Source organism: Rhinopithecus bieti, unplaced genomic scaffold, assembly GCF_001698545.2.
Source record: "Rhinopithecus bieti isolate Rb0 unplaced genomic scaffold, ASM169854v2 scaffold_59, whole genome shotgun sequence".
NCBI lineage: Eukaryota > Metazoa > Chordata > Mammalia > Primates > Cercopithecidae > Rhinopithecus > Rhinopithecus bieti.
The window spans coordinates 2,048,172-2,062,875 of NW_016803115.1; the positions used below are offsets into that span (position 1 = coordinate 2,048,172).

At 38.8% G+C, this 14,704-nt stretch overlaps 1 protein-coding gene across 3 annotated transcripts in view; it reads right to left on the minus strand.

The window, feature by feature from the left end:
* The window catches only part of GSAP (gamma-secretase activating protein), a 94,581-nt gene that overhangs the window by 60,544 nt on the left and 19,333 nt on the right, over window positions 1-14,704 (minus strand). For all 3 annotated transcript variants that reach the window (XM_017854964.1, XM_017855031.1, XM_017854914.1), the window contains exons 6-11: window positions 10,092-10,161; window positions 8,838-8,887; window positions 4,496-4,600; window positions 4,023-4,082; window positions 2,241-2,284; window positions 1,261-1,346 (exon numbers count right to left, since the gene is read on the minus strand). In XM_017854964.1, coding sequence (XP_017710453.1) covers window positions 1,261-1,346; window positions 2,241-2,284; window positions 4,023-4,082; window positions 4,496-4,531 — 226 coding nt within the window. In that variant the 5' untranslated portion in view covers window positions 4,532-4,600; window positions 8,838-8,887; window positions 10,092-10,161. The remainder of the gene's footprint in view (window positions 1-1,260; window positions 1,347-2,240; window positions 2,285-4,022; window positions 4,083-4,495; window positions 4,601-8,837; window positions 8,888-10,091; window positions 10,162-14,704) is intronic.

Genomic DNA, 14,704 nt, shown 5'->3' on the forward strand with positions numbered 1-14,704 from the left:
CCCATATGGCCTGGCCCCTGCCTACCTCTCCAGCTTTCTCTCTCATACCCACTCTACTTCAGTGACATGATCTTAGTTCATACATAACCTTCAAGTCTCCACTGAAATACCACCTCCTTGAGCTCTCTAGGACTGGTGCATGAAGGGATGAGTACAGCTGAGGGATACCTGAGGTGGACAGGAAAAGGGGGAATGGATTATGCAGGAATGAAGTGTGAAAGGGGGCAATTTTCAGGACTAAGAATGGAATGGGATGGAATATCTTGGAAGGAGGCAGAAACAAGGATGGACTGGCTGAACTAGAACATGGTTGAAGATAGCAGTATCTTCTATTAAACCTCCATCATAAGTTTTCATGACTTTCTATAATGCTCATTCATAATATGATTCTATTTAAATACTAAGTGTGCACTTGTGTAATGTCTAAAATCTGTGCCAAATAGTAACCTTTACGCTAATAAAGATTAGGGCAGTTTTACTTATCATATCCCCAACACCTAGCAAATAGTAAGTGCTCAATACATGTTGGCCTAATGGGTGAATATCCCACAATAATTTGACTTCAAAGGAATACAATTTTAGTCCAAATGCTACTTAAGTAGTAAATGTCCATTAAAGTTGAGATATTAAAAATGGCTACTACATGTAGTTATCAGAGCTGATTATTTAGATGATTATTAAGGTTAATGAGCAGTTTTTCACCAGATTTACTAAATGTAATCATATTCATCTTCTCTCATCTTTAGGTATTCTTCTTTTCCCTCTGCTTTTTTTCTATCTATAAAAACTGGTATTAAGGAACAAAATATTTCACATTAATAACTTTATGTCAAGCTCTGATTGTTAACATCAGTAGGCTGCAGCATGGCTCTTAAAGCCAAGTACACAAGTTTAGAACCAAACACATCAGTAAGCCTGACCCAGAAAGCACAGCTATCGCTGTTTGCCATTTGTTAAAAGATGAAGCAGGTGAGAAAATGTAGATTGGTTAAATACAAATCCATCTTCTCTGTTAGAACCATACAAATAATAACTACTAGAAGAAAAATTCTGCTGTTAATAACAACTGTGGCTTCCTCAATATAGATAGTGTATATTTAAAATTAATGAAGATGATTTGATATATGACAATTCATATGATCACCAACATAAAAATGTAGATCTGTTCTATATTCAGACTCCATATAGCTAAAGGATAAGTAAATTTTGTCTGGAACTCAAGTACAGTTGAATAAATTGATAAATATAACCCTAGTTTACCTGTACGGTTGGTAAAAACACACAGAGTCAGGTGTTTCGATAATTTTTCTCGGTCTTGATGATAATCACATCCAAAGCTGACAAGTCTAAGAACACAAAGAATGAGAAATTATTGTATGCATTTAAAAATACATCCCTTCATAAAGGATGTGAGTAACCACTAAATAATATACCCACCGAAATGGAAACACATTCCTGAGAAATTTAAGTAGATAACTTTTTTTTGGTTAATAAATTCTGTAGTTTTTTCAAAATACATGGTATATAAATGGCATTAGCCTAATGATAAGGAAAAAATATTACTTTCATCTTACAATTTTATAACTTTTCCGATAGAGAGTAATGCACATACTAGTTTCAAAGTAAGCACAGCTAAATGTTCATATATGACGAAATAAAGCTAGTGAAATACTTAACAGTTCAGGATTATCATTACTCTAATTTAGAAAGATTTTCATGTCTTCTACACATTGATGGCCTTATGCTTACTTTTTCAGAAGCATCTCATGTTTCCGCTACATGTAAAATACAGTGGAAAAGGAAAACCCTTGTCTTTTGTGTAAAAGGAAAACAGAAAAAAAACAATAAACTCAACTGAGCTACAAGTGGATTGACCTGTGACATCCTCTTTGATGGCAATAAAAAGGGTTTCGATGTTTGATTCTCAGTGTAGCTCTCTGACCCATCGAATCCTTCTATTTAATCACAGGGAGAAGGGTATATCCATATATCAAAATAAATGGAGATGCACTACAGAAATAAATGGCTAAGAAAATCAATACAATTGACTTTATATGTAAAATCTTGGGTTCATGTTTGATAAAGTTGTTTGTATTTGCTATGGAGAATGGGAATACAAAAAAAGATGGACACAGTATATCAAACTCTCTTTTTATCTGCATAGCATAAAGTAGGAATAAATATAATCATTTTGCCCACAAGTATCTATAAAAATTAGTAACGACCTATGAATAACTTACTTAAATCCCGAGTTGCTTAACGATACGTCCAAGGGTACTTCAAACTGTCAAAAAAATCAGAAGAAAATGAACCCACAATGAAAGTGATGACAGTTCTGAAAACCAGAGCAAGCCCAAGTAAACCAGAAAAATATTGTGCTTGCCTAATAATGAAATGTAACCATCATTATCTTCAGAGGTTATACTCCAAATCCATTGCATAGAAAGTCCATTGAAAATACTCTGGAGTTTACATACAATCATGAGCTTGATGTTTATTTATTTCTTAAAGGGTTAATGCTTGACAAACTTTGTCTTAGATTTGAATATCAAAAACAGGTTGTACAATAGACCAATTGGAAGCAACCATCTTTTACAAGACATAGATGACTGAGTAAGAAAGGAAAGACTGGGTGTCTTTAGAAGGACAGTAGATGAGCCAACAGAAGCGCAGGATGGGTAAGTGTAATTCTTGCAACGGCATAACAATCTGTATTAGACAGCAACATTAGTCCTACTCAAGAATAGGCCGGCACGGTGGCTCACACCTGTAATTCCAGAACCTTGGGAGGCCAAGGCAAGTGGATTGCTTGAGGTCAGGAGTTCAATACCAGCCTGGCCAACATGGTGAAATCCCATCCCTACTAAAATACAAAAATTAGCTGGTCATGGTGACAGGTGCCTGTAATCCCAGGTACTAGGGAGGCTGAGGCAGGATAATTGATTGAATCCAGGAGGCAGAGGTTGCAGTGAGAAGAGATCATGCCACTACACTCCAGTCAGGGCAACAGAGTAAGACTCTGTCTAAAAAAGAAAAAAACAAAACAAAAAACAAAAAAAAAACCAACACTGTATTGCCCATCACAAAGATATTAAGGACTCTTCACCACAATGCTAACTTTTAAAATCTTTTCAAAATTCAAATTCTTAAATTTAAATTTTCCTATTTTAGAAGTTTTTTTTTTTTTTTCCATCGATGCAACACAATGCTAATGTTCCAAATAGCTTTTTCAGGGGTAATGCTAGATTTTGGTTAAACTATACCCTCTCATTGACTTGTCTCTTTATTCTCAAATCCACCATCCTCACAAGTCCTTTGGGTCAAATAACTTGTAACCCCTTAAAGCTATCGCTTACAGACCCCAAAAATTATTAGGTTGGTGTAAAAGTAACTGCAGTTCTTGCCATTACTTTTAAATGATTAGAAACCGCAATTACTTTTGTGCCAACCTAATACCTTCTACTAATCCTCACTTACACGTGTTTCTTTGATGTGAAGCATTCAGTTAGCGGACATTTCTGGTGTGTGTTCTTCTAAAGACCTAATGAACTGGATTTGTTATAGAGTGGAAGCCTGGAGATGGCAAAAACTAATTTTACTTGCTCATACGAGTGACTAACACAAACATCAGGAATGCTAAAGTGCTGCTTATAATAACAATTCTCTTAAAAGAGGGTAATGTATCGGTGGTGGCTCACGCCTGTAATCCCAGCACTTTGGGAGGCTGAGGCGGGCGGATCACGAGGTCAGGACATCCAGACAATCCTGGATAATACGGTGAAACCCCATCTCTACTAAAAATACAAAAAAATTAGCCAGGCAGGGTGGCGGGCACCTGTACTCCCAGCTACTCGGGAGGCTGAGGCAGAAGAAGGGCGTGAACCCAGGAGGTGGAGCTTGCAGTGAGCTGAGATCCCACGGCACTCCAGCCTGGGCGACAGAGCAAGACCCCATCTCAAAAAAAAAAAAAAAGAGTAATGTATCATAAACTTTCCTGTAGTGTGATCATTTTCTGGACTTACCATTAAGTTATAGCTCTCATCAGCATAAAACTGGATACATTTTAAGATACTCCTTGATTTCTAAAAGAGAAAACAGAATGGCATATTTATTTAAAAACTAGGAAAAAAAGAAAAGGAAGCAGTCAAGAAGCAAACAATTACGAAAATCTTTTCATCATTATGTTTAATAAAACTTCACTGACTATTTCCATCAATGAAAATGTAGTAATTAGTGAACTGCAGTAATAATGTCAAAATCAAATTGTTCTTATAAAAAAAGTGCTGGGGCCAAGCACTATGGCTCATGCCTGTAATCCATGTTTTAGGAGCCTGAGGCGGGAGGATCACTTGAGCCCTGGAGTTCAAGGCTGCAGTGAGCTATGATCACACCACTGGGCTCCAGTCTCAGCAAGAGAGCAAGACCCTGTCTCTAAAAAAATTAATATTTTTGTTAAAAAAAAAAAAAAGGAGCGCCCATGAACTAGTTTTTTTACCTTCAGGTCAATGTAGTATAATCTCTGTTCTGACATATCCCACTGAGCCCAAACGAAATCCTCAGCTATTCTGTCTCTCGGGAGATGGCCAGAATTTTTAATCAACTAAAAATGAAAAAAAAAAAAAGTATGAATAACTTTTAAAGGAGAACATATCTGGAATTCATAATTATTTTCCATGTCTATCTTTATGATACATGTAAATATTTCCACAGTTCACTGTTAGAAGCTCCCCACCCCTAGCACACACAGTCTTTCCAGAAATGTTTTAAGACATCGTTTCATTGCCTCCTCTTCTTCCCACTTATAATATATGATTGTATTATTGCTCTTAGTTTAGCAGACAGGCTGAGGCTGTTGAAGACAACACCACACCTCCCACAAATCAATAGCTGCATTAATAGAAGATTCGGAATTTACTGTTCTGTACCTAACTCTCTCAAGTCAAGCCTCTGCAGACAAGAACCCTCCACTACCAAAGACAAAGGCTGTGATGCCAAGGAAAAACTCAGGCCTGGCAGTGGAAAGTAGTAGACAATGACCCCAGTTTGGCCATAAACCAACCATGCAGCTTTGGGCATGCCTCTCACCTTTATGTCTCCCATTATGAGTACGATGATATTGCCCATCTCTCAGCAATACTTAACTACTCATTCTTCAAGGCCTGACTTACACATTGTGTTCTACACAAAGCCTTCCCTCACATCCCCAAGATGTAATATAATCCTCACCTGTTTTCCCATGGTGCACTGGCATGCTTCTATGACAATTACATTTTAATTAATGCTATAAGCCTCCGCAAAGAGTACACACTCTTCTACAACATGTTTCTATTACCAATGCATTGATTGTTTCTAGCATGTAACAGTGCTCAAGGAATGTTTGTTCAGAAGGCGGAAAATGGGCCAGGCACAGTGGCTCACATCTGTAACCCCAGCACTTTGGGAGGCTGAGGTAGGTGGATCACCTGAGGTCAGGAGTTTGAGACCAGCCTGGTTAACATGGTGAAACCCCATCTCTACTAAAAAAAATACAAAAATTAGCCAGGCATGGTGGTGCACACCTGTAATCCCAGCTAATCGGGAGGCTGAGGCAGGAGAATCACTTGAACCCAAGAGATGGAGGTTACAGTGAGCCGAGATTACACCACTGCATTCCAGTCTGGGTGACAGAGCAAGACTCCATCTCAAAAAAAGAAAAAAATCCTTTTTTATGCCTGCATGGAATACTATGCAGCCATAAAAATGGATGAGTTCATGTCTTATAGGGACATGGATGCAGCTGGAAACCATCATTCTCAGCAAACTATCGCAAGAACAGAAAACCGAACACCACATGTTCTCACTCATAGGTGGGAACTGAACAATGAGAACACTTGGACACAGGAAGGGGAACATCACACACCAGGGTCTGTTGTGGGGTGGAGGGAGAGGGGAAGGATACCATTAGGAGATATACCTAATGTAAATGACGAGTTAATGGGTGCAGCACACCAACGTGGCACATGTATACATATGTAACAAACTTGCACGTTGTGCACATGTACCCTAGAACATGAAGTATAATAAAAAAACAAAAAAACAAAACAAAAGGCAGAAAATGAAATAAGGTGTACAAGAGTAAATTGCCAAAGATATTATAAGTATAAAATATTTGTTTACTAAGTAACAAAGTCAGAACTATGGAACTTTAAAATCAGGAGATTCTAGAAACCATCCAATTCAATCCCTTAACACGTAAGAAAACTGAGGCTCTCAGCACTTAGATTAGGCTGCATAGTTAGTTCAGCAAGGTCTGGAATCTATGTCTTGGAATCCTCCCAGTGCCCTTTCAGTGCATCAGCTGACCTCAAAATAATTTAACAGAAGCAGTTAAGAATTAACTTTCCTCAAAATGCTTATTAAGCAAAAGGAATCTACATTGAGATAGATGAGTAAAGAGTAAAGAATAAAGACAGGTTGGGGTAGAAGAAATAAAGAAAAAAGAAACACCGGACTGGTCCATGTTCACGCCTAAACTCTCCTTAATCCTCACAGGGATTTCTTCACCCATGGTAACTTGGAACTTGAGGGGAACCATGTGGCATAAAGAGTTGTAAACCACTATTTCCTGCTTACCCTGTCCATTACATTTAGACAAGAGGAAAGCGATGCCAGAGAAAAGATCCAAGAGGACCTGTCTGTCTCTAAACTTTGGGCAATCATTTTTCTGAAATTTGTTGAGTTGGAGTAGATTTTGAGAACCATTCCAGGTAAAGGTATGTACTAACAAGAACATGAATGTCAGATTGTAGCATACCCAGGTTCAAATCTCAATTTTGTTCCTCTCTAGAGTCACCTCACCTCTGTGAGTCTTGGCTGCTGTCTTCTCTGTAAAAATAGGGATAAGCCTAATACCATCTCTATCATGCAGGGATGTTGCGAAGAATATGTGGAATTGCATATTCTTTGCAACATCCCTGCATGATAGAGATAGTCTTATACTTATGCTGTATGAAGCTGTCATCTAAGCCTTTAAAAATGAGGGCAGAAGTACTTCTTGGAAGAACACATGTGAATTAAGGAATGCTAAAGCTGTACCATCTTGAATGGCAGAATCTTTTCTGGGCTGCTGACAGGTGTCCTCTCCATCACTCTTCCCAGTGTGTGTCTGCCTGCCTCTCTCTCTCTGCTCTCAAGCCCTCTTCTAACCAGTCAGTCCCCTGTCTATGCTCATTCCCAGTTCCTGACCCCATCTTGCTTATTTATTTCTCTTCTAAATTCTCATCACTGGCTTTGGGATTCAGCCTTGATCTTTCCTCCTGGGCTTGACCCTCTTCTGACCCCTGGCCCTGTCTGTCCTTATGCTCCCATCCACTTAGCCCCTGCAGGACAATGGTAGCCCAGAGCTTCAGTGACACACTTTCTCCTGGCAATTTTCCAGCCAGGCTTCTTGATTCAAGGCTTTCAATAGCTGATACACAATTTGTAAGTGCCATTTTCTGTTTCAACTTGTTCATTTAACTTTAAAATCTTCAGAGAAACATTAAAATCTTCAGAGACAATTTTGATGCAGACTAAATACTGAAGAAAATCATTTTAATATCAGTAACATATTAAGAACCTATATAAATTATCAAGAAAAGACAGCCCAGTAGAAAATAGATAAGGATACAACTAAACAATTTTGAAAAGCAAATCAAATAGCCAGTATGCTGAGGAAAAGATGGTGAAATGCATTAATATTAAGGGAGATACAGACTAAGATAACATACTATCAACTTAAACTCATCAAATTGGAAATTTTTTAAAAGGTAAGTATACCTTTTCGTGATATGAATTGAGGGAAAATGTACTCTTAAATTTTGCTTCAAACATTGTCAACTGTTAGAAATTTTTTGGAAAGCAACCTGGAAAAATCTGTTGGAATTTATTAAATGGATGTACCCATCAAACACTCCATCCCTGAGGATTTAGCGCAAATAAATATATGTACCAGTACATAAGGCTATAGGAAAAAAAGTTTAAGATGATTTATAATTCAAAAGCAAAAACAAAAAACTGGCAATTTAGTGAATGTCTATCCATAGCAGGGACCATTATCTACTTCTAAAGAGACTGAATTGGAGCTATTCTAGTTTACTTGTAGGTAATTCCACAAAGCTGAATGAGTAAGAAATGGATAATAAGCCCCTGGGTGGGTCAGAGGTGGGGGTAGGAGATTAGTATTAGTATGGAGAAAAGTATGATACATACCAGGTTGTGAACAAAAGAGATTTTAAAAAAAAGGTACATGTGGAAAACAAGCAAAAAAATTACACTCTATGAAACCCATATATGGTATGATATATAGTATGATTGTATATATGGTATAAATATATGGTATGATCCCATGATATGCATATATGTACATATAAAAATTAGAGTAAATAACCAATTAGTTACATCTCTATTTTAGTAACCCATAGGGATACTCCTGATCTTTTTACCTGCTAAGCAAAAGCAAACACAAAAGCAGCAGGTAAATTTATGTACTATGATTCTACTTTGGTAAAAACAATTGAATCCCCACATACAACCTTACATAGGTTTGCACGAGCAAGGTAAAAGCTGTGGAAAGATACACAGGCTGTTATCAGCTTCTTCAGGATACTGAGATTGAGGGTTGAGATAGAGAAAAATGGGATAATTAACTTCATATATATTTGTATCATTTCACACATTAGAACAGCAAGTCTATACTTCAAAAGTCATCAAATAAAGAAAACATTACATATCAATAATAATAATTTTCTTTAGCAGTCTAGTAATGTAGTTCTTTGTGGAAAAAAAACTATGAGGCGAAAAGAGTTTCAAATCTTTACCACTCTATTTCCATCTTCTTGGGTGACATGGATACGAAATTGCTCAATATCTTTAAAAGAAAAACAGAGAAAGATAATTTAACTTTAAGGAAACATATGAGTACTATTTTCGCCTAACACTTGTAAAAACAGTGTTATAAAAGCAATGCAGATTGAACAACTGGCCATAAAAACAACATTATCACAAACTGTAACCTCACAATAGAGGTTCAAAACTTTTAAAACCCATTTTTCTCCATCTTCCCTTTACAGTTAATTTCAAGTCCTGCATTTATTCTGCTCCTCAATATCAACAATACATGAAGCATTTAGCCCACCTGCTTCCCTGGGTTCCCTCAGCAAGTACTTGGCTTCCCTATACCATCAGTGTTGTATAGGGCTAACAAGGGCTCACTTAGCAGAGTTTATCCCCAATTCCCAAATACCAAACAGTTGTTTGTATGAAGATACCAGATAAAAACTCATTATACGAGACATTTTGGGGAAGCATTTTAATAGCGGTCAATTTCACTTGAACAAAACCCTGAACACTAAAGACAATCTGTGTAGATGGTCCCTTTCTATCGGTAACAATTTGAATTCAGCCATATTTACCTTCTGCTGGTCCTAGTTACAAAACTGAACAAGAGCTTAGACACTGAACAAAGCCTTATCCCTCAAGCCTGTCCTTCCAACTATAAACTAGCAGTTTCATCTTGTAATGCGAAAGACAGCTTAAAAGCTCCACTAGTAAATTTTGTCCTTCCTCTCCCTCTCCTAACTTGAAATCATCATGGAAGGACATAACCTTTTATGTCCTAAACTTATTTGCCTCTACCTGAATTTGTCTAAGTTAGTAGGTCTTCTCAAGTTCTGCCATGGGATTCTTCTAGCTACTATAAACTTCCCCTCTCTCCATCCAAGCATCTCCATATTATAGTTATCCACTGTGACAGACACCCAAAAGACAAATGAACTAAAAATGACAAAAATGACCTGTTCTACAAACATTCTACCATGGCACAAAATTGCAAATCCATGTATGCAAGAGCCCATCATTCCCAGGATGAGAAAGCTGAACAGAGCCAAAGGGAACAACACTTGGGGGCCAAAGGAAAAGCCCTTCCCAAGGAATTCCAGGTCTCATATGGACATGAAAGTTCAGTGGACCCTCGGCAACGGCAGGTGGATATCTAGAAGATTCAATCATGTCCCACACTAGGAGACGATATGCCATTCATGAAATTCCCATATTCCACCTAAAGATACACTTACATTTCTCTTCTGAAATCAGTAACAGATGGTTCTCTGGAAGAGGATGACTTTCAACATGTGGGTAGAGAAACTGTAAAAAAGAAATTAATCATAATTGTAAGCAACTACCTTGCTTGAGCAAGTATTTCCAAAGTTGTGCTTGATGACTGTACTATTACATACCATTGAAGAAACTGGGAATCACAGAAGAGTTTAGGGGAATCACCTGCACACACACATATTGCAGGTCAAAGCAAGCAAGAAAACAGAACACTGTCAGGACCTCAGCTTTCCAGAGGGGAATTGATCTCAAATACAACACTATCTTCACTTATTTAAACAGTAAGGCTTCTGGCTGGGCACAGTGGCTCACACCTGTATCCCCAGCACTTTAGGAAGCCAAGACAGGCAGATCACTTGACCTCAGGAGTTCAAAACCAGCCTGGGCAACATGGCAAGGCCCCATCTCTACAAAAAATACAAAAGATTAGCCAAGTGTGGTGGCATGTGCCTGTAGTCCCAGCTACTCAGGAGGTTGAGGTGGAAGGATCACTTGAACCCAGGAGGTGGAAGTTGGAGTGAGCCAAGATCATGCCACTATACTCTAGCCTGGGTGATAGAGAGCAAGACTCTGCCTAAAAATAAAGTGAAATAAACAGTAAATGTTAAAGTTGAAGCTATTTCTAGGGATGGTGCTTCCTATCTGGAATATTTGATTCTGAAACCAATCAGAAATAATGCAAACAACATTTATACAGAATGTTCTATTTCACACACACACACACACACATCAACAAAGTCTTTGTGCAACTAAACCTAGTATATAATTTGAGAGCCAAGCAAACATATTCCCCACGACAACTTCCAAAGTCCCACATCCAAGAGACAAAGCACAACATAACCAGAACTTGTCAAGAAAGAACAGTGAGTCATGGTGTCACACGAGTTGAGGATTTACAAGCCTGAAAGCACAGAACGACTGTCACCAGGAAGAAAAGGCTTAAGTACACCCCATTCCTCCTCCTCTGTGCTCTCCCATATGAGTCCACCACTATGTGTCTGTTTGCAGGACAAAGCAGGCTGCCAGCAACACAAGTCCTGACCCTGTCAGCTGTGATAATGAGGAAAAATTGGTCACAGGATGACTCAAAAGGGCAACTGTAAACCAGTCGTTTTATTTTGCGGCATGAAAGACCCATGAATTTTGTTCTTTTCCTCACCCAAAACTTGAATATAAAAGGACATAACTTTTATGTCCCAAACTCTCAGTCATTAGTCAGACTAAACTTAGGACAATTTTTTATTATTTCCTAGTGTCCTAAATTTGCATAATATCAGATTTAAAATAGTACTAGTCAATTTTTGGAACATTTATAGTTGAGTTCCCTTTTAGAAATGAGAAGCAAAACATATGCTTCAGAGCAATAAAGTCAAAATTATAAAATAGCAATGCAAAATTCAGCTACAAAAATAATACAGAACTAACTGTCTCATAATTTGGAAAATGTCGCACATCAAACAAGATACTTTGTGTACAGGAGTTGAGGAAAAGCAGAGATGAATGACACCACATACAGGATAGGAGAACAAATGTTCAGGGCCTCAAAATATGGAGATATCTGCTCCTACGGAAGATGGTATGGCCTCCAGCTCTACAGAGGTGGCCAGGGCATGCCTGCTTAGGAACGTGACATGGACTGAGGTGCTGAAGAGGTGTAACTGCCAACCTCTAAACCTCTGCCTGGTTTTCCTGTGACAATCAGGGAGAATGTTATTTTTAAAGTCCCATTTAGGTAGGTGTTGTTTTACTTTCTATTATAAGGTGTTCCTAGAGTAAGGCCTGGAAACCAAAAGCAGACAGGCTTCAGACACAGCTCTACAAAAGCACTCAAGGTGATAATATACAATTTGGGGATGGCATAGAAGCATGGAATTTAATCAGTGTTAGTTTTCAATATTTAAGAAAGCAACCTGAGAGCACTGCTTTAGTTTTTGAAAAAAGCCAAGAATGTAAAACAATTTCTGGGCTATGTCCTAACAATTGGAAGGTCTGGATCTATCTATAAACATGCCTTTTAAATATTATTTGAAAAAGCAAGACAGTAAGTGAATTATTATATTGAATCACGTAATATACACACTATAGAACAAATGAAAATCCAGTGTTTGGTAAATGGATGCTTGTGGCTTAGGATGAAAATCCTAGTGACAGGATCGTACAACCAAGGGTATGGATGAGTTACTTCGGGAATCAGCAGATTATATTTACTTAGGAAAATTTACCTTCACAAATAAGGAGCTAGACTTAGAATGAATATTGGTCTTTGGAGGTGTGTAGAGGGTGTGGAATTACCCACTGGAACTATCTTGAAGACACACCTCATGTTGAAAGGGAACACTCAAAGGGTCCCGGATTGGGATCCAAGCCCCACCTGCCACTGTCCTCCTCTGTGTAGGTGGTCAAGACTACACATGCAGAGTTAGGAAAATGTGCTACTGGAGATCACCGTGGATGTTTTTATAAGAAAAAGGAAATTGATCCCAGGGCAAGACCAACTCAATGGACAGTAGATGTCATTTCTCTAGAGGCAGGAGGGAGAAGATGGGGATTTGCCACTGGGGTTTGGAGGAGTTTCTCTCTCCAGAGGCATAGACACAGGGGCAGGAGGCAGGGCTAGGGACTGAGATGGGTCCACAGAATGAGTACAAGTTTTACTTAATTTGGGTGGGGACCTTTCCTTTGGCCTATAGATGCTGTCCTGTTCCACGTACTTTTAACTTTTTTTTTCTTTTTTTTGAGATGGAGTTTTGCTCTGTTGCCCAGGCTGGAGTGCAATGGCACAATCTTGGCTCACTGAAACCTCCGCCTCCCAGGTTCAAGCGATTCTCCCACCTCAGCCTTCCGAGTAGATGGGATTACAGTAGTGCACCACAATGCCTGGCTAATTTTTATATTTTTAGTAGAGATGGGGTTTCGCCATGTTGGTCAGGCTGGTCTCAAACTCCTGAGCTCTGGCAATCCACCCTCCTTAGCCTCCCAAAGTGCTAGGATCATAGGCATGAGCTGCCGCACCCAGCCACTTTTTTTTAAACTGAGTTCACATAACATAAAATTTACCATTTTAACCACTTTAGTATATACAATTTCTGGTAGTTTTTAATATATTTGCAATGTATACAACCACTTGCTTTTAAAAACTTTTCCCCTTTCTATGTTCCAATTCCCTTTAGTTACCCCAATCTTTCAGTCATGTCTCCACCATCTATATGGCCCTAACAAGATGCTGAGGAAGCCAAAGAACAGACCAGAAAAGGGAAGCATACTCTGTCCCCCAGCCGCCCCACACTGATGACAGTGTAGACAGAGTAGCTTCCTGAGGGTAGGGGAATGCAGCTTGGGAGCTTCAGGCTAGGCCATGTCTGGAATTGAGGAGTGACCCACAGTGCTGTCAGGAGTGGCTGGGAAATGTGCAGCTGAAAGGACTGGCTGACAGGGGAGGACCCTGGGCAGACAAAGACAACCCTCTCACCTAACCCACTGGAATAGGGAGGCCCATAGGCTGGAGGCTGGTAGTAGCTTGGGGGACAGAAAGGCAGACACTTTGAGTGGTGCAGATTGACTCCAGCTAGGCCAAAAGAAACGATATTTTGACCCTGTAACAAAATGTGAAATTAGGCGAAAGAAAATTATGCTGTAGCACCGCATGAACACATACAGTTGATTCAAATTATTTGTAGTAGTTATGTTCTGTAACATCACCACAAATGCTGTATACTGAATATTGAATCATTGTTTCTAGGGAAAATACAAAGGGAGTTTATCATAATTCTGAAAGACACAGTCCCAAATGCCATATCCTAAATATTGAAATCCCAAAAGATCAAAATCCCAAAAATATAATTCTGGAAGATAATAATTTTAAAAATTATTTAAAAGATGTACTGACAGCTGGGCGCGGTGGCTCACGCCTGTAATCCTAGCACTTTGGGAGGCCGAGATGGGTGGATCATGAGGTCAGGAGATTGAGACCATCCTGGCTAACACTGTGAAACCCCGTCTCTACTAAAATACAAAATTGGCCAGGCACAGTGGCGGGCACCTGTAGTCCCAGCTACACGGGAGGCTGAGACAGGAGAATGGTGTGAACCTGGGAGGTGGAGCTTGCAGTGAGTGGAGATCACGCCACTGCAATCCAGCCTGGGAGACAGAGCAAGACTCCGTCTCAAAAAAAAAAAAAAAAAAAGATGTACTGACATTTTTAAAAGAAGAATTATCTGAGAAGCAAAACACAAAAGAACACTTCATAGTCCACTGTATACAATAAAATAGGCAATAATAACATACACAGTTTTGAAAGTATAGACACTCGTGTATCCTAACTATCTTGTGATCATGACTTTTGGGACTTTAGACATCAGGGATTTTCATCTTTCAGGATTTCAACATTTAGGATTACGTTGTTCAGGATTGTCTTTTGGGATTATGATCCAAACCCAAACAAGGATAAATTCTTGGAAGCCTCTAGTCACAATATGTTTGTCAATAGATCAGTATATAACTTTGTTTTGTGTGTTTCTATTTAAAGACACTCCTTAACCTCATGGCCAACAGCACAGTAACTCATGCCTGAATG